General features: G+C 40.1%; 1 protein-coding gene across 3 annotated transcripts in view; it reads right to left on the reverse strand.

The window, feature by feature from the left end:
* The window catches only part of Trim55 (tripartite motif containing 55), a 51,547-nt gene that overhangs the window by 5,572 nt on the left and 21,676 nt on the right, over window positions 1-24,299 (reverse strand). Inside the window, exons 5-9 of one of the 3 annotated variants that reach the window (XM_008850255.3) lie at window positions 22,798-23,031; window positions 22,221-22,243; window positions 21,994-22,118; window positions 20,556-20,788; window positions 19,023-19,310 (exon numbers count right to left, since the gene is read on the reverse strand). The exons of 1 other annotated variant lie outside the window; for it this stretch is intronic. In XM_008850255.3, coding sequence (XP_008848477.1) covers window positions 19,023-19,310; window positions 20,556-20,788; window positions 21,994-22,118; window positions 22,221-22,243; window positions 22,798-23,031 — 903 coding nt within the window. The remainder of the gene's footprint in view (window positions 1-19,022; window positions 19,311-20,555; window positions 20,789-21,993; window positions 22,119-22,220; window positions 22,244-22,797; window positions 23,032-24,299) is intronic. One more of the 3 variants, XM_008850256.3, reaches the window with a different exon arrangement.

The raw sequence follows: 24,299 nt of genomic DNA on the forward strand, positions 1-24,299 counted from the left end.
CTTTAATCCCAGCACTTGGGAGGCAGAGGCAGGTGGATCTCTGTGAGTTCAAGGCCAGCCCAGTCTACATAGAGAGTTCCAGACCATCTGGGGCTACTAGGAGACCCTGTCTCATAAATAAATAAATAAATAAATAAATAATAAATCGAAGAAGAATAGACATTGTCTTGATAGAATTCTATGCCTGTTTACACATGTCAAACTCTTCTGCCATATTGTCATTTTACAACCCTAAAACAGAACATGGAAATGAAACTGCTCAGCTGAGCATCAGTGAATAAGATGCTTCCCTGACCATTTTGGACGAGAACAGTGTATTCTGCCTGGACACTTGGAAATCTCTTTCTTGAACGGAGTTCCTACTCTAGAGGAAATGTCCGTAACAACTGAAGATACCTAGAAGGAGAGACTAATAGAGCAGGAGTTTCCCACAAGTACTATAATCTTTGAGGATTGCTGAGTGGCTAGCATGCTGTTTGAGACTGCCTTGGAATTGGCTTCTTTGTGCCTTTGTGTAATAAAGATTAAAATCCATTTGCTGTTTACAATTTTAGCTGCTGATACCTGATAACCTTCAAAAACAGATTAAATAACTAGGATTTACTGCTCTTGCACTGACCACGTTTCCAGGCAATTATCTGATTTTTAAAAAATCTAAGTTGATATTCTCTTTTTCAAAGATGTGCCAGAAAGGACGCCAAGACCAGAGATCACTTGGAGAATCTCCAAGGATTATTTGGCTCCTTGTGCTGGAAACTCATTAACCATCAACAGCAATTTCTGTGTGGAGGCTTAGCTGAGTTTTGAATTCCAGACCAACATCTTAGCTGTATGACTTGGATGAGTATTTCACCTCTTTGAGTTGTCGTTTTCTCTTCTGTAAACATAGAAGTGAGATCCTACCTCACAGAGTTGTTGCAAAGACTGAATAAAGTAACACAAATGAGACACTTTGCATGTGTCAGATTTGTATTCCGTCCTTCCCTCCCTGCTTCCTTCCTCCCTTTCTCTTTTCCTTCTTCCCTCCATTCCTCTCTCCTTCCTTATACAGTGAAGAGAATGGTTTGGGGAATATTTATGATGAAATACATACAACATAAATAACCTTGATTATTGCATTTTCAACTTCATCTTTCCAGAACTGGATGTAATTTAAATGACATAACCCCTTTCGCATGTAGTAAATATGGTCAGACATGATGTTCTTCCACGCACCTCAAGTGGCCTAACGTTCTGTATGACAATCTCACACAGGATGAATAAAAGATTTAGAAACCTCCTTTCTGTAACTGCAACCCATCAAATCAAAAGCACACATTCTTCCCCAAATGGAATCTTGTATTATGTGTTTTGTCAAATACTTTTTCCAAAGTTGGTTCACCTCCACTGCGATGCATTTCTTGACAAGATGGATGTCTCTCAGATCAGAATAAAGTGCTGATTGTTATCACCTGCTTTGTTTAGTTTGCTATGTATAAAAAGGAGAACAAAAGGTTTCTAGTCCCATATTTTTTCAAAATTTTAACATTTTCCTTAGGTGGAAGTGACTGTCAACATGACTGGATTTGGAATCACCTGGGGAACACACCTGGATATCTCTGTGAGGGCATTTCCAGATATTTTTAATTGAGGAGGGGAGACCCAATCTGAATATGGCCAGCACCATTCATGGGCTGGGATGCCAGACTAAATAACAAAGGAGAGAGGAAGAAGCCAGCTGGCATTTGTTTCTCTCTGTTTCCCGATCGGGAATACAATGTGATAGCTGCCTCATGTTCTAGACACCATGACTTCCTTGCCATGATGGACTATACCTTCAAATTGTGAGCCAAATCATACGCTTTCTTCCCTAGTTAAGTTTCTTTTTGTCAAATATCTGGTCACAGTAACAAGAATAGTAGCTAATACCATGGCAAAACTGTACAGCCATCATTTGACACTGTACTGTAGCTAGAGATCATTTGAAAAATAAGATTTTTAGCATAAAATGAAACCAGGAAATGAAATAAAGAGACAAAAATTTCGCTCTGTCTCAACTCTTAATTTGGTCAACATTCACAAAAAGCCAGCTGAAGGAAATGATGTGCTCTTCCTCAGAGAATGAACCATTTTTCTTAGGTTACCTTGACTAAGACTCCTCGATAGTCATGAAACTAGACTTACAATGAACACAAAATATTTTCTTTTCCTTCAATTTTTATTGTATTTATAAAATTGCCTGAGTATATTACCTGCATGTATGTGAGTGCACCGTGTCATGCAATGCTGTGGAGGTCAGAAGAGGGCATTGGATTCCCCTGGAACTGGAGTTAAGGATGGTTAGAAGCCGCTATGCGGGTGCTGGGAATCCAACGTGGGTCCTCTGCAAGAGCAGTCAATGCTCTTAACTGCTGAGCCATCTCTCCAACCCCTTTCTTCAATTTTTTATTGCTGCTATCAAATGTACTTTGAGAGGGGGAACGGATGTCAGATCATGGATCTTCATTCCACTGGAGAGCAGGGTGAGATGAGGTGCTTCTACCTAGATATGTGCTATGCAAGCATCATCCTGGACACACTGTCATCTAAAATCGTATCTTGTAGAAGGAAATTAAGGTACATGCATTCTTCCAGAGGCTAGTGGACATAAGATTCTGTGAACAGGTCAGTACCAGGTGATGGACAGTGTGTAGTAGTTTGCATAGCAGTTTGAAAAATACATGAATTGGTTGCGAACATTAAAGTGTTAGGAGTAAAAGTGCAAAGAAGTAACCACTATTTGTTGTTGTTGGGAATGTAAAATAGTGTCCACTATGGAATATAATGAGGTTCCTCATGAAATTAAATGGAGGTGAACAAGATGACTCAGAGGGCAAAGGCACTTGCCACCAAGCCTGATCACCTGAGTTTGTTCTCCAGGACCCACAAGATGGAAGGAGATAATTGATCCCCACAAGCTTTCCTGACCCACACACAGACACCGTCACAGACACACAGACTCTCTCTCTCTCTCTCACACACACACACACATACACACACACACACCATTTCATGCTCCTCCACCCCCTGGAAGTGAATGTAATAAAAATAGTTAAAAAATTAAACAAATATCATGTTGTTTAACAATCTACTTCTGTGGATATGCTTAAAAGAACTGAAAAAGCCAAAAAGCCAGATGTGGTGGCGCTAGCCTTTAATCCCAGCACTCATGAAGCAGAGGCAGGCAGATCAGCTGAGACTGCAGAAAAACGAAAGACCAAAAAAAAAAAAAAAAAAAGGGAGGGGGGTTGGGTGGAGAGATGGCTCAGTAGTTAAGAGTACTGTCTGCTGGCTGCTCTGGGAGAGGACCAGGTTTCAATTCCTAGCACTCACATGGTGGCTAACAATCATCTGTAACTCCAGTTCTAGGAGAATTTGAAGCTGTCTCCTGACCTCCACAGGTACTACATTTCACTGGTTCACTTACATATATGCAGGCAATATACTAATGTACATAAAAATAAAAATAATAGTTCTGGAGATGGCTCAGCAGTTAAGAGCACTGACTGTTTTTTCAGAAGACCTGGGTTTGCATCCCAGCACCCACATGGTGGCTAACAACCCTTGGTAACTCCAGTTCCAGGGGATCCGATGCCCTCTTCTGTCCTCTGAAGGCACTGCACCAACATACATGCAGGTGATATACTCACACATAAAATAAAAATAATGAAATATTTTTAAAAAAGAATTTGAAGATTTGAACACCTTGTCATAACAACATTGTTCATAGCAGCCAAGTCCATCCACAGAAGAGTGGGTAAATAAAATGTGGCATGGACAGACAATGGAACATTGCTCAGCTTTAAAAAATTCAGGGATTCAGACACATACTAGAACATGTCTGAGCCTTGAACAGACCTTCTACCTAGTGAAATAGGCCAGACACAAAAGGTAAAATACTATGTTATTACACTTTTAAGAGGTACCTAGAGTAGCCAAATTCATAAAAATAACGGTATTTTCCAGGGCTTGGGATGGAGGAAAGTGGAATTGAAAGTTTTTGTTTAATAGGTATAGAGTTTCAGTTTTGCAAGATGAAAAAGTTCTCGAGGTTAGTTATAAAATATGAATATAGCTAACACTGCTGACCTTTACACTAAGAAACAAGATGGTAACTTTTATGCTAAAAAAATATTTTATTTGTTATTTTTATGTGTATGAGTGTATTGCCTGCATATAAGAGGGAGTTGGACTCCCTGGAACTGGAGTTACAGACAGTTACTAGCTGCCATGTGGGTGCTGGGAATCGAACCCAGGTCCTCTACAAGAGAATTCAGTGCTCTTAACCACTGAGCTATCTCTCCAGTCCCACAATTCAATTAACTTTTTCAAAGGCAATTTCATATTAAAATTTGAACTTACAAGTCCTGTAAACAAAGCAGAAATTTCGGACTCCCTGGAAATGGAGTTACAGACAGTTACTAGCTGCCATGTGGGTGCTGGGAATCGAACCCAGGTCCTCTACAAGAGAATTCAGTGCTCTTAACCACTGAGCTATCTCTCCAGTCCCACAATTAAATTAACTTTTTCAAAGGCAATTTCATATTAAAATTTGAACTTACAAGTCCTGTAAACAAAGCAGAAATTTTTCAACCCAGAACTTGTGTGGTAAGCTGAGCATCACTGGCTGGACTGGCAGTGCTCCTTCCTACACAGGGCTCACCACTGCCTTTTGCCTCCCCAGCTGCACAGCAAGTGTAAGCTATTCATCAGTCACCATGTTTGTTTAGTAGCAGCACTTACAGTGGAATTAAGAGGAAAAGGAACTGTGTGTTGTTTTAATGCCTCTCTCAACCTGGGCCTGCTTTGTCACTAGTATTACTTTGTTGGTTTCTAAGCTTGTAGGGGTTTTAGTTTTATGTGAGGCTGGAAATAGAACCCATGGCCTTGTTCTACATGCTAAACATCAATTCTACTGCTGAACTATACCAGCAGTCCCAATTCACAGTTCTTATTAGAAGGTAATATGCTTTTTTTATAGGAAAGTGTCCCAGAAAAGGAAGTATAAATGTTCAGGCAAGTTTTGGCTTGATTTCCATACTAAATGTGATGAATTAAGGGGAAAACGCCAAAGTTGATTGTTGGTAATGAAAGCTTGAATCTGATGACATGACTTGAGAGCAGATGAGTCTGGGCACTTACCCTGGGGAAAACTGGGTTCAGTAGTGAGTACACATTTGGTTCGCTTCAAGATTAATGTCAGCAGACCCTGTGCCCAAATGCATCTTTCCATTGGATAAACAAAACTAAACAGATGATGTCCTGCCTTTCACTCCATCACAGATTTCTGTAGCTGTACTTAGGTGGCACATATTATTAAGGTGGTCTTAAGTAGAAGAATGAATTCATTTCAACCAGCAATCAGTACCCTCCTGTTACTTCTCAGCTTCCCAGAGTGTCCACAGCATTCCAGAAGCTTCCCTTCCTCAAGTGACCATTCTCTATGCCACCTATGACCCTGATCCATTAAAATTTACCATAGTTGTATTCTACTCTGCAGTTCATCCAACTGATGGTAATTCACTTGGTCAAATGCGTGGTAACAAAGAGAATAATGGATGGATGGCCTAAAGTGCACCCACCAGATAACATTTTACCAAGGCATGTGTGTGCCTTATTGTGAGACATGAATGATACCAGGCCACTGAGGGGATGCTGGAGTAGGGGGAGATTTGAGTCCAAGTGCCCTCACTCAGGCTGCCACCACCTCAGTGTCAGAGAACTGCAATGCATGCCAAGAGAAATTCAACCTGACTGAGAGTCTGGTTACTGCTGAATGTTAAATGCTATTCTTTCTAGGTCAGCTCAAAAGAACCCTTGCTATTCTATAACAATATCCACTTGTCTTGAGGAATGTGGATAGGAAAGCTAAGGCTAGACTTGAGACTTCCATGCAGGCAGCTACCCAGCATTCATCCTGCACCTGCTAAGCTAGATTAGAGAATCAAAGTCAGATGTTCAAAATAAGTAAGAGCAGAAGTTCTCAGTGTGGAATGTTTATTCAGAAAAAATTAAGCCAAGTCTTGACCTACTTAGCATCTCTGAACCTTGGACAGCTTAACCTTATCTACATTCCTGACTGGGAAGGCTGTTATGGCCCAGGCTCTTGGCTAGTCACCAATTGTGACAGTCACCAAGGCATGGTCTCTGGCTCCCATACAGTGACCTAAGCCTTGGAAACCATGGTAGGCAGTTCTACCATCACATGCCTTTCTTTCACAAGAATACAGGCATTTCTGCTTGGAACACAGCAAGCAGCATGTCAGCATGAAGCACAGAACTGGGAACATGTAACACTATCTTCATGAATGCTAGGGGAGGAAGAAATAGACCTTCCCTAAAGGAGCCCAGGAAGGAGCTCACTCACTAAAGAGCATCTCGTTTTGGGAGGATTGACATCCACACACAGCAAGTGATGAGGTGAAGGTAATAGAAGGTGACTTAGAAGCTTCCTTGTCATGAGCTTCTGCTTACAAAGGTAAGAGCAGAACCAGAGAGATTTCCTCAGGCCCATCAAGAAAAAATTAAATTCATTCACACTTTCTTAACCTTGACGAGGATGGTGGAGTGTCTTCTGCTTTGGTTTTTTTGAACATGGTGCCTAGGTATTGACAGGGTCAGGACAGTAGATTGTAGATGTTGGTATCACATCCTGGTTAGAACACAAAGCTGGCTTCTTCCTGGGCATGGATACGACAGCTTTGTCCTGTATGGTATCCAGGTATGTTCTCATCTTTTTAAATATGGTCCTTAATTCTTCCTACAAAGGCTTCTCAACCTTATACTAAGCAAACAGGCTAAATATGAGACTGGGGTTGGGGCTGACCCACTGATAAAGGTGAGGAAGACTTAGTTTGAACACAATTAAAGAACTGGCTTACTCTTATGTGCTATGGACAGTCACATTCTGGAAAGCAGTGGAGGATTAGAAACAACCCACCTGTGATTTGCAAAACTGTGCTAACCAGTCATGAGTGATGAGCCAAAGGACCCCTCCACCACATCACACATCAATCTCAATGAGTAGAGATTCATCCACTTTTCTTTCCTTTTTTTTTCCGGTTGGAGGTGATAAGATTTTATATTAATACATCAGAATAATCATATACTTTAGAACACTGGATCTCTGAAATTGGCAACTGTTTAATGTAGATCCTAAATCCTAATTCCCAAATCATCCACTTTTTTAAATACCAGCACAGCCTCCATAAGCCTGAGGTGGAGGACAAGGACCAGAATACAGCGAGCACTCAGCTGCTCTGTGACCTTCAGCAAGTCATGCGTCTTCTAGGACCCTCACTTTCCTCCACTATACTTGGGAGCTTAGAAGTTACCCCCTCTACAGGGCTGGTGTGAGCTTTCAGAAAACAAATACCTAAGAAAGACCGCATAAGATGAAGCAACATAGTTTTTGGATACATTTATACAGTGCTGTATTAACCCCACTTCACAGGCTGTGGTAAGAGAAAAGACAGGTCATGGAAATCACTGAGATATAAAAACAAGGACAAAAAAAAAAAACCTAACAGGATGTACAACAATAATAGAAGTCTGAGGTAAAATCAGAATAATAAACTATTTAAAAGCACAGGAAGCAAAATTCAACTTTGACATAACAACTCATCTCCCCAGGACCTATTTTCATGAAACTGTTAAACTACAGGCACAGGTTGCTGGGGAAATGAATTCTTTACAGTGTTATACAATATTTATGTGGTATTTGCCTTTTTTAAATTAACGCATCCATTTTAGTTTTCTATTAAAGTGTAATTTACCTAGAATGGTATTTGATCCTGAGACGTGTAGTCTACAACTTCAGGGTTGCTTGGTTGGTTTGAGGTCTCAGCAAAATCACTAAATTGGTAATTATTAGAATATTACTTTCCTAGCAGAGAAAAACGTAGAAAAAAAGTTGTAGATGCAAAACACAGATGCAATAGCATTTAAAAAGTAGTGTTACAGCCGGGCATGGTGGCACATGCCTTTAATCCCAGCACTTGGGAGGCAGAGGCAGGCAGATCTTTGTGAGTTCAAGGCCAGCCTGGTCTACATAGGACAGCTAGGGCTACGGGGAGACCCTGCCTCAAAAAGACAAAAAAAAAAAAAAAAAAAAAGTAGTGTTACTATGGTGGTTTCATTAACACTTATTTGTTAAGAAAAACCTATTCCCTCTATAATTTTCTTCTAAGTAAAAATGCTTGCCTCTCACTATCACATCTTCTCATAATTTATAGTATTATTAAGTTCTGACAGTGTGATCCAGTAAATGGGAGCTGGTCCTGAGCACTGATCAGCTTTTTGTCTCTTTCATCAAGACGAAATTCTGCATAGCCAAGGTATGGGCCTAACAGCAATTCACATACACTTGAATCTCATAAAACACGAAGCAATAAATCTTAGCGGGGGTTTCTGTTTGAAAATAATTTAACATCCTGAATTCCTCAATTAAATTTAGAGAACGCAGTTAAATTTTCATTCACCTCAGTTTGTTTTGGGAAATTAAATAAACCATCTCAAAGAACACAGGGCCTATAAGTAACATCCATGGGAAATCATGTTCTTGGGCTCCTGTTTCTTTTTTCTTTTTTAAAAATGCTATATAATATATTGTGAAATTAATCTCACACATAAAAGCTTCTGGGCTCTCTTGCCTCTAGGATTTCTCACCTCTCAATTTCTGGTGGTGGCTGGACTAGATGTTTGTGTCTGGAACCACAGTGAATGGGTTAGTCTCAAAGGTCATTTGTGTGAGAATGATTTCATTGTTCTGTGTAACACTGGGTGTGGATACATGGTTCTGCATTGGGTGTTTTCTTTGGAACTTTGGCCCACTGCTCCTCTTGGCCTAGGGTTCTAAATTTTGGGTAATGGGAAATTTAATAAAGGCTGAGGTCTGGGTACGTGTACTGGTTTCTGAGAGCCTAAGAAATAAACCAAGGGCTTCAAGATGGGAAAAGAATAATCACTAGCACTGCTCTCTCATCTTTCTTTGCTCTTTGAGATTTGTATTCATTTTATGTGTATCAGTGTTTTGCCCACATATATGTATGTGCATGTCTGGTGCCTGTGGAAGAGAGGAGGGGGCATTGAGTCCCCTGGAACTGGAGTTACAGACAATTGTTAGCTTCCATATGGGTGCTGGGAACTGAACCCAGGTTGCCTGCAAGAGCAGTCAGTGTTCTTAACCACTGAGCCACCTCTTCAGGCCCTAACCTATCTTTCTGATCATTGTATGTTCTTTTTTCTCCTTCCTTCCACTTCCTTTTCTTCTTCTTTCCTTTCCTTTCTTCTTTCATCAGCGTAATTGTTTTTTCACTGGGTGCATTTTTATAACCTATACATTTGTAGATCTTGAATGAGAACTAAGATGGCTGTGAGCTGGCTTTACTTGGTGACACTTTCCCCACTGCATCTGTCTGTAATAAGCCACTTACTTTGAACTCCACACACACCCTGTGCTTTTTTAGAATGAAGATCTTTGAGGCATGGAGAACCCACATTGTTACTGAACCTCTGTCTCTGAGATATCAGTATGCCAGGTAAAAAGGAACTGTGGACAACAAGGTCACAGGATATGCCACCTGTATTTCTTCTGGATACTTGGGTCAGTTCTTCTCAGTCAAGAAGTCAAACTGAGTGCTGGAAGTCACAGGTAACATGACAGAGTATCCTCTTCAGTTCTGTGAAAACCCTCAGCAGATGCACATGAAATGATCCTAAGCATCATTAACTGACAGGAAGGTATAGATTAAAACCAGAAGACATGTCATACATGCGCGCACATCAGAGTGGCTTAAAATGTTCAGGATCAACACAATACCTTACTGGTGGCTAGGATGTAGAGTAGTTAGAACTCCCCTACATTCTTGGTGAAGGCATAAAATTGAATAGAATATATGGAAAACAGATGACAGTTTCTAATGAAGTTATCTATGCACCTACCCTACAATCAAGACATTCCATTCCTAGGTGCTTACTCAACAATACTTAGAGGACAAACTAGGGTATAAGTATGTCATGAAAATGTACAGTGATATTAGCTGACAAATCAACTGACATCATAATTAAAAACAGGGCCTTACAGAATGTATCACCATATCATAAAGCTCGGCTTAATCACCTAAGAGTATTTCAGTCATGCTGGCTTTCACTGTACTTGGCCCTGTGTATGACTGGGGGAAGAAGTAAGGTCAGGCTTATTGGATTTAGGTCATGAGGCTTTCCCTGTGGCCTGTCATTTGGAATAATGCCTTAAGGACTGTCAACACCATTCTCCTCCAGGCTCCTCCCCTCTACTGCCACTCATCTTTTAAAGGATGTCACAGAAGCTGCACCTGAACATGTGAATGAAGACCATCTCTATGTACCTTGGAACATGCAGGTACCAACCAGTGGAGAAGAGGGAGATAGTAAGTTTTGTCTTTAGGAAATACTTATTCTGAGATCAGTTCTTGAAGAAAACATAACAGTGTTAAATATGAATGTACTTAGAGTTTCATGACATATGAGGGAAAACCTGACAGTACTGCAGGAAGACATAAATAAATCCACAAGGATGATGAAAGACCTCAAAATTCCTTTCTCAACCTTTAGTGGAACAGGAAAATAGAAAAGCAGAATGAATACTATAGACTTCAACAGCACCATCAATCAATAGATTTAACTGACATTTATAGAAAACACCAGCCCAGGGAACACTTGTGTTTTCAAGTGCAAGTGGGTATTCACCAACAGAAGTTATATTCTGGGCCATAAAACAAATTTGAATAAGCTTAGACAGATAGTAAATAAAGGACAATTCTGCCTCTTTAATAAAATAAAATTAGTAGTTTAAAAAAATCTGGAAAAATCTCCAAATATCTAGAAATTTAGCACCACTCTTCTAAATAATCCACGCACCAATGAAGAAATCATAGGTTAGTCAGGAAATATTTTGAATAAAATTAAAATAAAAAGGCAACTTGTCAAAGTGTGTGGAATTCAGCTAATTGAGTTGAGCAGTGATTAGGTCAGTACCATTAAATGTTTATTTTTTTTAAAAAGGAGAAAGATCATAGACCAACAATAAAAGCTTTTATTCTAAAACACTAGGAAGATAAGAAAAAATGAAAAGAAAACACAGGGAAGGAAACAATAAACAATAAAAATAAGTAAAATAGAAGAGTGAGGACCGAAGAAATGGCTCAGTGGTTAAGAGCACTGGCTGCTCTTGCCAAGGACCTAAGTTCGATTCCTAACACCCACATAGTGGCTAACAACCATTCACGACTCCAGGTTCAGGGATCCAGTGCTCTCTTCTGACCTCCAAGGGTATTGCAGACACGGGCGCATTTATATTCATGAGGCAATACACTCATACACATAAAATAATCAAGTATCTTTAAAAAAAATATTTTATTATTTTTATTTTATGTGTATGAGTGTATTGTCTGCATATATGTGAGTGCACCCATATCATGCAATGCTGCAGAGTCAGAAGAGGGCTTCGGATTCCCCTGGAACTGGAGTTAAGGATGGTTTGTAGCTGCCATGTGGGTGCTGGGAATCAAACCCAGGTCCTCTGCAAGAGCAGTCAGTGCTCTTAACCACTGAACCATCTCTCCAGCCCCTAAATAAAATATATTCTAAAAAATAGAAAACTGACCCAAAAAAGGAGAAAACAAATAGAACCCAAAGCCAGTTCTTCAAAAAGATTGGTAAAACTAATAAATAGTGAAAATAATTTTGAGACCAGATCAAAGTTAAAAGACCTATAATATTATTGGGAGTCATAAAAAAATAGACATATATTATTTTGTTTGGAATTTTCCATAAAACTACAATAATCATGTGGAACTAGAGCCCTACAGGCTCCTGGGACCTTGCTCATATGAACCTACAGCAATGTTGTCAGCATGCACAAGGCCCACGCAAACTCAAGTAGACAAAAACCAGCATAGAACTGGGGAAATGGGCATCAGGTCCCAACTTAACCAAAGAACTATTGGTAGCTAGTTACTGATGGGTGAGAGAGAGTTGATCTTCTTTAAGGGAGAGACTCTAGATAGGCAGACTAGACCCCAGTGGATGAACCTGCACTGAGAGATGTCTGGGGACACTAACTTGGCACGATAGGCCTTAACCCAAATGACAGACTGTATGAATTCCAGTGGGGTGGAGCTATGGGAGGATGCCAGTGAGGAAGGGGATATAAAGTTGGTTAAGATGTTCTGTATGAAATATACAAAAATTCAATTAAAAATTAACATCAGCAACAACAACAAAAACCCTACAGCAATCAGTCGAGAGCATAGTGCTGCTGGTGAGACAATGCAGATTAATAGCACAAAACGGAAGAAACAAACAGAAGACATGCTCAACTGAATATTTAAAATGGAAAGGGAAGTCTGTTTGAAAAAGAAAAGAAAAAGTTGTTGCTGGAAAAAATGGACATCTATATGAAAAACAAAAAAATCCCTTTAGCCTTTTTTATATATACAAATTTAACAGAGTTTAAGAGCTAAAACTACAAAAATCCTATAACACATTGAAGTAAATCTTTGTGATTTTGAATTAAGAAAATATTTCTTAGCTAGAACAAAAGCAGAAACCATAAAGGGAAAGTGATAAATTGGACCTAATAAAAACTAAAAATGTATTTACTCTTCAAAAATACTGTTAAATAAACAAAAAGGCAAACTATAAACTAATAAAATATTTGCAAAATATTTATTTGGTAAGAGTTTTTCTCAGTATTCATAAAGAACTTCTCTTCAAGAAGACAAATAACCTAATAAAAAGTGGGGAAATATGTGGACACTTTGCCAAAAATGTTATGACAAATAAGCACATGAAAAGATGCTAAGTGTCATTAACTGACAGGAAAGTAAAGCCATAAGAAACACAAACATATTCATTAGAATGACTAACATGTGAAAGATCACTACTCTACCCTGCTGGCTGTAGGGTAGTAAGAATTTTCCTACATTCTTGGTGGAAACACAAAATTGAGTAGACTACATGGAAAACAGATTGATGGTTTCTAATGCCCCTACCATACAACCCAGAAATTCCATTCCTAAGATATTTATTCAGGAGAAATAAAAACATATATTCACACAAAGACTTAAATACAAACATTCATAGAGCTTTATTTATAATAGCCAAAGCTGCTAAGAATCTAGACAGTCCATCAAGTGATGAATAAACAGTTGTGATATATCCACATAGTGGGATACTACTCAGGAATAAGAATACAATAGTGATATGTACAACAGAATGAGTCTCAGAACTGAAGAAACCAGTCACACCAGTCTACATACAGAGCACGTTTTTATTTATAGGACCTAAATTAGCACAGCTATAATAGCAAGCATCAGTGGTTGTCAGAGACTAGAATGCAGGGAAAGGATGGAAGCTGGGGGAAATTTGGGAGGTGGCAGAAATATTTTAAATGATCATTTGCATAGCTACACAGTGATACAAATTTGTCACAACTCATTGTAGGCTTACAGTGGGTGAATTCCAGCACATGTATAGCTCAATAAAACTGACTTTAAAAATCACATATCTTTCATTTTTCATCTATCTCATTCTGTGACTACCTAATGTGTACATCATGTCTTTTCTCCACTGAACTACAAGGTTGAAATGAATCTTTCATGGACTTTAGGGTGAAGAATCATAAATTGTGTGGAGTTTAAAGCATAAAAAAAGGACTGCCTGCACAATCACTGAGAAAAACAGGTGCCTAAAAAAGAGTCTTGCAAGTCAGGATGTAATGTGGGGGTTTCTGTAAGCACTTAGAGACAGAAAATGCACCTTGAGAGACGCAGTGGTTCATCTATTATTATTGTGACTCTGAGTAACTTGTGCCAAGCCTGTCTATAACTCTCCATGAAAGCATTCAGAAATCACACTTTAAAGTTCTCAGTACCAGATTCTTTACTGTCTAAATTATCTAAATACAGGACTCAGTTAATTAAGTATTCCCTTCATTTTCCTAGTTAGACATCTGAAGTTCAAAGAAATGAAATGCTCAGTCAAGCATAGACTAGAACTGAATGCATCCTCATTTCATGGATCTTTCCATTACTCTGAATCTTGGCAAAAGTTTTACCGAACTTGTGTGCCAGTTTCCAGGCATGAAGAACGAATACTTTTCCAGTGGATAGTCAGTCTATTCTTGGAATAACAAATAGCTATAGCATGGTAAAGTTTTTAGAGTCTGTTATCACTCCAGCCTCACATTCCAGGTATCTACCTGACATGAAGCAGAAAGTGTAGAGATTTCAATGTCAAAGTACTTGACTCCTACTACTGTATGCGTGTGTGTGTGTGTGTGTGTGTGTGTGTGTGTGTGTGTGTGTTAGAAGATGGGTGGGGAATCCTCTGACCTTGAGGCAGCTGCTATGTCCAGCTCAAGTATGAGCCAGAGCAGCTGCTGAGTTAATCCACCACAGACGGAGACATTTCTCTGGAAACTTCTGTTCCCTGTATAGCTCCTGTTAAGTGCTGTGGCTAGATTCCTTCACAGAAGGCCATTTAAGCCAGCACTGGGAGAGGAAGAAGGGAGCTGGGAGGCAACTTTCACTGCTGCTGCTCCCCCCTCTGTGAAAATTTAAGTGCCACACCACACGTATTACCAATAAAATGCCCACTGAGACAGGATGAGGCAGTCTCCATGGGAGCAGTCTCCATGTTAATACTTAGGTGTAGTAAATTACAGACAACTTGTAAGAAGAATAAGGGCAATGAATGGAGTCAGATTAAACCAACCAAGGGCCAAAGAAGGCATATTCAGGAGATGAGACTGTTTTCCCAAGGGCAGTTGTTATGATTTCAGTGTGTCCACCAAAATTTCATATGTTGAAAACTTAATCTTAAAATTGACATATTAAATGTGTTGTAGAATTGGTATTTCATAAGGTCGTGTGGGGCTAAAATGATGGCATTAGAAAATGTATTAGGAGAGGAAGAGAAACCCAATATACCATGCTTGCTGTGTCTGGCCACATGCTGTCCTTGCCTCCACCATGTTACACTGCTTCAAAAAGGGCTTCACCAGGTCCTAGCACCACACTTTTGGTCGAGAGCTGTGGGCTAATAAAGCTCTGTTCTTTATAAATTATCTAGTCTGTTGTACTTAGAGCAATAGAAAATAGTCTAAGATAGCAGCTAATCGGTGATGCTGTCTTTTTTCTGAAGTTGACTAGAGCATGGAGTAAATTTCTCAAAAAAAATGAAATTTAAAACGGATTGTAAAATCAAATGTTATTTCCATTCTTTTTGTGTTTGCTGCGTACTCAGCAGACATGAACCAGAAGGCTGGGACACAGAGAGGCAAATCTGCAGCTAGCAGGCTGCTCCAGTTTAGGGTCTCGGTACAGTTCTCTGGCAAAAATAGAGTGACAAGGCTCAAAGTTCATCCTGCAGAAGGATGGCTGTGAACTATGGCTTTTATGACATAGAACTCCACCATTGGACTCAATTCAAATGTTGAAAAAATGTATTTTTTCTTAGAAAATTAAGATGGGGAAGGTGACAATGCTCCAATCTATCAAAAAGTAGCAGCTTCATCCACCAGTGGTGGAGGGAGTTGAAATTTGGTTTCTTGTTTTGTTTTGTTTTTGGCATGACCGGTTTGAGCAGGCATTAGCTGCCTGGGTTCTGGGGTCAAGGGTAGGTTTCATTATGTGAAGAGATATGAGGAAAAAGCCCAGAAACAGACCATTTGCCCTCTTAAAGGGTTTGTAGTTCAGTCAAAGGGGTCGAAGTAGATTGCAGGTGAGAAACTTGGCTTGTGATGCTTGAGTTTCTAAGGTAATACTGTTTGCTGACTTGGGACTATTTAGTAAAGAGAGATATGACCATCAGTGAATCAGGAGAACTCATGAATTACATCCTAGGTATTCAAGGGAAGACTAATGGTGCAGTATGACATCCCAACAAGCTAAATTTACACTGGACAAATAATGGTGCAGTATGACATCCCAACAAGCTAAATTTACACTGGACAAATAGTCATTTGGTAAACTGGACTCTGGATCTTGAAGCTGAACCAAGTTTATAACAAATGCACCGAGGAATCTGTCACTATGAGGTCTTCACAACTCTGTTCATATCCCATTTCTGGGATCCAAGAGTGGTACCCATTACGACCAGGTTTGCTTTGCTGTGTGAGAAGGCCTCTCTCAAACAAAAAACTGCACAAGCAACATCAATCCACCGACCCCACTCCACCACACCTGCCTCACTGTCATCTCACCACACAGGCATATGAATGTCAGCATACATGACATGGGCTTGGTGGATGGCAGCCATGAAGCATGACACTCCCCTTGCAGCCTCAGAGAATATTTTAAGAATATGTATGATGGCAAAGCTCCAAATCCACATTCTCAGAATGCAAACGGAACTCTTTAGACAATTATTCAGATCCCCAATTAGGTCCCTCTTCCAATAAGCATGTTTTCTCTCCCCATTTTTGCTCCTGAGACCATGGCCGATGCTGCTACTCTTCTCTACCACAAGAATGTCGAGCTCAGCAGCTGAACTAAGCATGCTCAGAACGTTTGTGGGTGCACATGTTTGTACTTGACTGTCAAATAGCACAGGGAGGGCCCTGCTCACAGAGTTATAGACACGGCAGGAACCCATGGGGATCCTACAGTCATTGCAGAGCAGATGGCTAATGAGACAGAGAAGGGGTCTATGATGAGAGGTGAGGGAACCAAAGATAGCTGTTGCCATTCCATACCAGGGATCCTGGACTGCTTCTTAGCCAAGCACAAGGGCTTAGGACAGCAGAGTTCATTTTCTCAGAAGTTCATGTGCTTTAGATCTTCAAATATTGCTAATTAAATTGGTAACCTTCAGAAGATTATTCAAAAGATAAGATGTCAGTCCCGAAAAAAAACTTTCAGCTTGACTATGAGAAATGTGACTTGAAATAAAAGACAAGGACTGTTGAATGACATAATGGCTGTTCGTTGGTTCAGATTCTTTATGGCCAGTACGCGGCCATTGATGTTCGGATCTTTATTCAATGCCCCTAATTGTTGCTATACCCACATCAGCTTTATCTTGGGGATTTCCTCTCCCAGGGAAAACCCTATAGAGAATGAGAGTTCACAGAAAACTGAGAAATTGCTAGTGTGGAAACTGCATAGGACAGTGTTCCTGACAGTAGCCATCTAGACCTCTCTGGGTAAATAGAGGAAACGGTGCTCCTAATTAATTGAAAATCTTCTTTAGGGCTCTAAAAACCACCCCTACATGCTTCTGAAATGCTTCTTTGCTGCTTCTCCCTCTACTGTAAGAACAGAGTCCTCACAGTGTTTGCACACCTTGCACAGCTGCCACCCCTAATGGCCACCTGGAGGGTTCAGGCCTACTGGATCACTGAATAATTGCCCTTGGAGTCACTGTTCTGAATCAAGGTTCTCCATTCAGGAAAAGATGATAGAAGTCTCCTCAAGAAGGTGCAGAGGCACCTGCGTTGTAGGGAGCTTGGGGCCTTGAGTGTTATCAGTGAACATGGTTTTAGATGAGTGCGCCTCAAGGTTTATGTCAAATTCGTCTCTGGGCCTACAGAAGAGGAACATCATGGAAGAAACTACATGAGATGTTAGTTAAAGGGAAAAGAAAACATTTCCTACCCATTAAAGCAAAAATCAAGCACTGAATCTGACTCCAGATGTAGTGGAGAATAAGAAAAGCCAGAAGTGCTAGGCAGATTGCTGACTCCTGTGAGAAAACAAGAAGAAATCTTCACTGACATCGTCACAAATCATTTTCTTCAGCATCATTTAGATAACTTTTTTATTTTGTGTTGGAAACCTGCTATGTGTTCCTCATTAGGTAACTGCACTACTGTTTAAAGGAAAATCTTCCTCCTCAACTTCCACTGAATATAAGAATTTCCATAAACTTTCTGGAAATAATCAGTCCACTTTTTTTAACCTAAAACTAATCCCTTGAAAAGTTGCTTTACATCAAGCAAGTTGCCTTTTTTGTCATTTTCTATCTATGAAAATAAATAATTGGCACAAAAGAATGGTATTTCAATTCTTCAAAAAACCATGTCCTTTCATTACTTCATGAAACTGAGGTCTACTTGAGCAGATACGATGATATCATGCTATTTGTTGTCCTGATCTTGGAATCACCTGATGATGCAGGAGCACAGAAGTAGGGAAGTTCATTGACAGGCTCTCGTCTGGGCAACACTCACTCCCCACACATTATTTAGGAATGCTCATATCCAGAGTGACAGTGGTCATGAGCATTCTTCCTCATGAAGAAATTGTAAAAAGATTTCTTCTATGGATTCTTGGAGACAGGCAAATGTCTACCTAGGTATTGGGGAGATAACTTGGACTTCAAACTTTCATTATAAAAAGAGAAAATTATCGTTATCATAAAAAATGTTCTTAAGTTATCAAGGGTCCCTTTAAAAATGGAAGGAGCCTTGTGTTTTCCTGTCCCCAGGAGCACAAGCTTAGGAAGCACAGATTTAATTGGGCCAAGATTATCTAGGCATTGCAAGCACACCCCTGGTATGCATGAATCCAAGATTATTTTATAGAGCAAATTTAAAACTAATTCAAACATGCTCCTGGGGGGTTGCTGAGAATGACTTCCAAGCAGGCAATTAGTCTTTGGAAGCCCAAGGCCGAGGGGAGCTCCGGGAGGCTGAGAAAGGGTAAGTGGACATCACAAAGAAGAACCAGAGACACCAGCCGATCAGTACAGATGAAACAGCTTTCAGCAGCATGTCTAAGGCCAGGCTTGCTTGACCCGGTCCCCTTTAAAGCCAGGTGTGAGGTCTCCACAGGCAGAGGGAAGTCAGATAGTTTGTTCTTTACTTTTTCTTGAGTGTTAAAATGCAAGCCAGCGTTGGAGGATGAGCTATTCCTGAATTTTCCCCAGGGCGGTTGTTTCCCTCTACTGTGCTCTGGCTATTTCCAGCAGGATTGTAGCGGGGCAGGAAAGCATTCAGACACAAGAGCTTTGACACTAACCTGAGAGGTAGTTGCAGGTGAACTAGATTCCTTACCACTCACTGCTGCCCGCTCATTGGCTGCGGCTTCTGCCACTTCTGCGGACTGCACTTTGGACTCCTCAGTACCCGGAGGCCCTATTTGCCCCAGACCTTCGTTCCCAGGGGTGCAAGGTGGGTTGGCGGTGACTTTCCGGCTTTGGCCTTTATACCAACTAGGGTAAAACAAGGGATCCGCCGCTTCCGCTGCTGAAGGGCCTGGAGTTTCAGACTCTGTGGTCTGCTGAGAGTCAGTGGGCACCACCTCCCCCTTAATCAGAACAGATGAATTCAAAAGTAAAGAAGAAGAAGAGGAAAAAGCAGTTGAGGTTAGTTCCCTTTGGGTTTGAACGCTGAGCTCTCTGGAAGGACTAAGGGCAGAATGCTGACCACAGTGCTGTCCCTCTAGCAAGCATCTACATACTCTCTGTGCTTGCCTTGAACTAGATGGTAGGAACAACAGGGAGGAAACAGGAGCCTCAAGTGAAAAGTTGCTTATGGAATACCAGATATGGCAAATTATTAATCAGAATTAATGTTGGCACCAAACTGAATTTTAAAAAACAAATGACCTAATTGACCAAATCCAACCCTCATTAGTTAACTTCCCTTCTTTCAATTCCAGTGCAACTAGTATACTTAGAATTTCAAGATTTGGGGAAATATGAACAGTATCTTGGCTTCCTATGGAGGCAGCACAGAATATAATTCCATGTCTGAGTTTTCCCTCCGGGATTTTTTTCTCTACCAATCAACCTTGAAAACAAGTAAAACCAGGGCCCCTCTTTGATGAGCATACCTACATTCCTCCCCTCCAACTCAGCAACTGGGATCCTGTACACTAAAGAGCCCTGAGGTCAGCACAATAATCAAAACTGGACAGTGAGCTTCTAGAAACCTAAGGTTAGCTGGTCAGATTCTAATTTCCTAAAATGTGTTTAACATACACTGTCATCAAATGACAAACACATAGAAAACCCAAGCTTCATTTGCTTGCCCACCAAAGGAAAGATAAACTTGCATTTCACGGTAAGCAGCCTGAACTCGTATGGTTTCTCTATCTACTTCCTCCATTTTATATATAGAAAATTTAGGATTACCTTGGAAGTGTGATCACTTTCATTTCTCATATCATATCATTTCTTATACTATACCCCATATTTTATTGATTCAAAGAAAGGTCGACAATCTCATGAGCAGCTCTTTATGAATTAATCTCTCTCTCTCTTTGTCTCTCTCACTCTGTCTCTCACACACACAATTTCGACAAAGACTGCCTCATATCTGAGAGCGTTGTTGGTACAAAAGTGGCATTAAGTCTTGCCAACCAACCATAACAGTAATGAACCCATTACATCACCTAGAGGGTGTTTCCCCCTTGATGTTGTGACTGTCCTGAACTCTTTGTCACATACGAATGCCTGGCATATAGTTATCTTTTCCTTATGGTAGAATACATTGCTTAGAGTATTTGGAAATGAGGCACTTTGGTAGGAAGGCATTTGAGAATGATTACCTGTGTCACCGGGATATCTGCAGCAGGTGGTAGGGCTGAAGGTGGTTCTGGAGAGGAAACCAAAAGTCGCCCTGGGATAGCCTGGGGCTCTGAAGCCTGCTGAGAGGGCTCTGAGGCTCGTTCCAGACTTTCATCTTCCCCTGATGACTCTATTTGAACATTTTCTACTTCCACTTCCACTGCATCCTCTCCATCTTCTTCTCTTTCTCCTTCATCCTCTTCCTCTTCCTCTTCTAGAAAGATAAGATTTTTTAAAACTTTTTATAACTACCATTGTATCCAAGGTGATGACTAGTACCCTCAGCCCAGGGCTAGGGAAATAACCCCAGCAGACACTTGACAATGGTCCACGTATGCCATCCTGAAACCTTGTATTTCTCACATTTACCTTGGCAGGGCAAATGTGAAGGGGCTATCACTTTGCTTTTATCCCCAGTACAAAGTCCTTCCCCTCACTGTATAGTCTCACTTCCAGCGCCTGGTCACATTTTTATGAGAACCTGCCATATTTCAAGTTTCTGGGGAGATGATATCGTCACCTCCTTATCTCTTTCATATTAAATGGAAATGCAACCCTCTTTCCTATCAGAAAACAATGGCTTATTTTAATTTCTTACTCCCTTTGTTCACTGAATACATCAATTTTATGCCACAATTACTACCATGATTTTTTTCTCCACCTACAGATCTTAAAATATATTCAAATGATTATAAGGACAGATAATATTAGATAAAAATTATAAAAATACACTATGAAGATGTGCCTCTAAAATTATATCTGTGGGTTCAAGTGCAATCTCAAGGCACAGTTAGCAGTCTAGCCGGGGTGTTGGCACCTATATGGGTTGGTATGAGTCAAGGTGATCAGAGTTTGGATCAACTCTAAGGTTATTTTTTCTATTTTCAATTACTTCATTAAGACAGATTTCTAGAAGTGGGAATTCTGAGCCAAAGGTATAGGGTTATAGCTCATGGACAGACAGCATATGGTCCCAGGGACCCAGTCTAATGTCTTAAGACTTGCTCTATGACTTGGTTCTGTTCTTATCCTCTAATGTTTGATAAAGTTGATATAGTACCATTATCTAGCACAGATGTCTTCTATTTTGTTTTCATATCATTTCTCACCATGCTTAATACTCTGTGTAGAACTGAAGTTGAGTTGTCATCATTAATATCATTTATTAAGCATTTCATTACCCAGAGTCAAACTCCTGATAATGGCATTAAAATATGTACTACACAATGCAAAGCTATTAGACTAAACACAGTCAAAATCTATGTGATCCTGTTGTAAGACTGAGCTTCACGTTCGATTGCGATCCTTATGAAGTTGTCCATTCTGGAAGTGATTTTGCACGCCTGTTCCTCTCACCCAACTCTTCTACGGCTTTCCCACACATGCAGTTTGAACTGGGTGGTCAAAGAAATAACACACCTCTGTAAAAATCAATTTCACGTATAATTTTCTCTTCTCTGTTGAGGTTGACTGTGAAGTGGTCCATGATCTCATAACCTTGTTCTATTTTCTCCATCTGAAATGCCTTTGATGCTTCCGAGATCCTGCAGCAAAGACAAACTTGTCATTTTCTGTCACTGTTTAAAGTTTGACAGCCTAGGGTAAAAATGAAAATTGTGTTTTTCCATAAAATAAAAATTACTTACTTTTGTAACAGAGTTTTGGCATTCTGTGAAAGCAAACACAAGACAGGCTTACTTAGCTTCTTTTTATCAAAGTTGGTGATGAGATTTAATTCCTTGCTTTGCTGACTCAGAATCTCCTAGCAGAGTTTCTAAATGCCAGGGGCAATTTCTGTTTTGTCAGAACCCTTTCTGCTTAAGCAATGTCAGATGGATGAAGTTTTTAGTTAGGAGAATAAATTTTAAAATGAAATGTGCATAAAATGGTGAAAAAGTAGTCACATTTGTACTCATCTTTCCGGTTGTTTCCTTGATGCCCACAGAGCCAGGCACGGGGGTGCCTGTCTTTAATACCAGCACTTGGGAGACAGAGCAGGCTGGCCTTGATCTACACGATGAGTTTCAGGCCTGCTGGGGGAGTCTACAAGGAGATCCTGCCTTAAAAAAAAAAAAAAAAAAAAAAAAAAAAGGAGAGATGGCTCAGCAACTAAGAGCACTGGGGTGGTGTTTGTTCAGCAGGGTGTTTTAGCGTGCGGGGGGGGGGTGAAAAGAAGAACCCCTTCAAAAAAAAAAAAAAAAAAAAAAAAAAGGCAAGAATTACCTGCAGAAACACAGCCATTTCTGGCTCATCCATGAATTGGATTCCCGATTCGACCAACTTTGACACATTCTCCAAATGATCAGAATACTTTTTGATGAGAGCTCGGACATGCTCCAGTTTCTCTTCTTGGGTTCGGGTGATGGCTTGGGTCATTTCGGTCTTCCTCTCCTCCAGGATACCATAGAGGGAATCAAACTTCTCACACAGGTCCTGCTTCTGCCTTCTGCAGCATTCCTGTTAGTCGGGTTAGCTGATATTAGAAGGGGTTTGTGAGAAAGTCTATCGTGGAGAAATATGTGGACATTTTAGAAGATAAGATCCTGTGTTATGTGGGATATGCGTGTTTCTTTTCCCTTCAGCTGTCTCTTTAGATATAGATATCCATTGTGGTGATGCTTTGAACGTCTAATTTTTAACAATTTTATATTTAGACATCTAAAATTCAATCAATGATTTTTTTTGTTGTTTTTCATTCACCTGTGTGTGTCTGTGTGTCTGTACGTGTCTGTGAGTAGACATATGCAGGTGCATGTGAATGCACAGGTATATGGAAGCCATAAGTCAATGCTGAGTGTCTTCTTCAAGTTCTGTCTACTTTATTTTTCAAGACATTGTCTTTTATTAACCTGGAGCTTACTCATTTGGCTAGACTGGCTGGACAGCAAGCCCCAGGGCTCCTCCTCTCTCTTCCTCCCCAGTGCTGGTATTACAGGTCTCTTCTCCTTGCCTAGCTTTTTGTGTGGAGTGGAGGAGTCAAACTCAGGTCTTCAAGATTGCACAGCAAGCATTTTAGCAACTGAGCCATTTTTTATTTTATTATTATTTTGGGGGAGAATTTTGTAGAAATTAGATCACATTTCACATTATATTCCATTTAGATTATGTAGGCTTCAGGCCATATTGTGGGGTGAACAAAACTATGGTACTTCCTAATCTGTATGCATCAGTCTTTCTCTTCTCCTCCCTCCCATGTAGTTTTCTGTAGCTTCCCACAGGCCTCTGCATCCAGGATCTTTTCTCCAAACCAACTAACATGATGCAGCCAAATTAATTTTCTCAGAGTACAATTCTAATCATGCTTTTATTATTGGGAATCCCAGTAATATAAACAAGAACATTTAAACTTCATAGCCCTTTTCCAGGACTACTCATGGTCTAGTTCTAGCTTTCCTTTCAAATGTTCTACTCTTCTCTATCACATACCTTGCAATACAGCAACAATTGACCATTTTATTTTCTTTGCTCCCTCAGTCTACAATGTTCTGCAAATCACAGACACAAATGTTAAGCAATCTTAGACATTGTCAGAACACCTTTTCTTCCATAAAGCATCTGCATCTGCCAGATAATCTATTTATCCTATACTGCCGAAGAGAGGGAAATGCTAGAAAGAAAGGCTTTAATGGAAGTTTGATTTGCACATTTGCATCCTATGGCTGATGCTCCTCTAATTCCCTGCAGCTCCCTTTAAGACAAGTCCACGTATCAATCATAATTAATTA

Source organism: Nannospalax galili, unplaced genomic scaffold (assembly GCF_000622305.1).
Source record: "Nannospalax galili isolate Female #2095 unplaced genomic scaffold, S.galili_v1.0 scaffold1005, whole genome shotgun sequence".
Lineage (NCBI taxonomy): Eukaryota > Metazoa > Chordata > Mammalia > Rodentia > Spalacidae > Nannospalax > Nannospalax galili.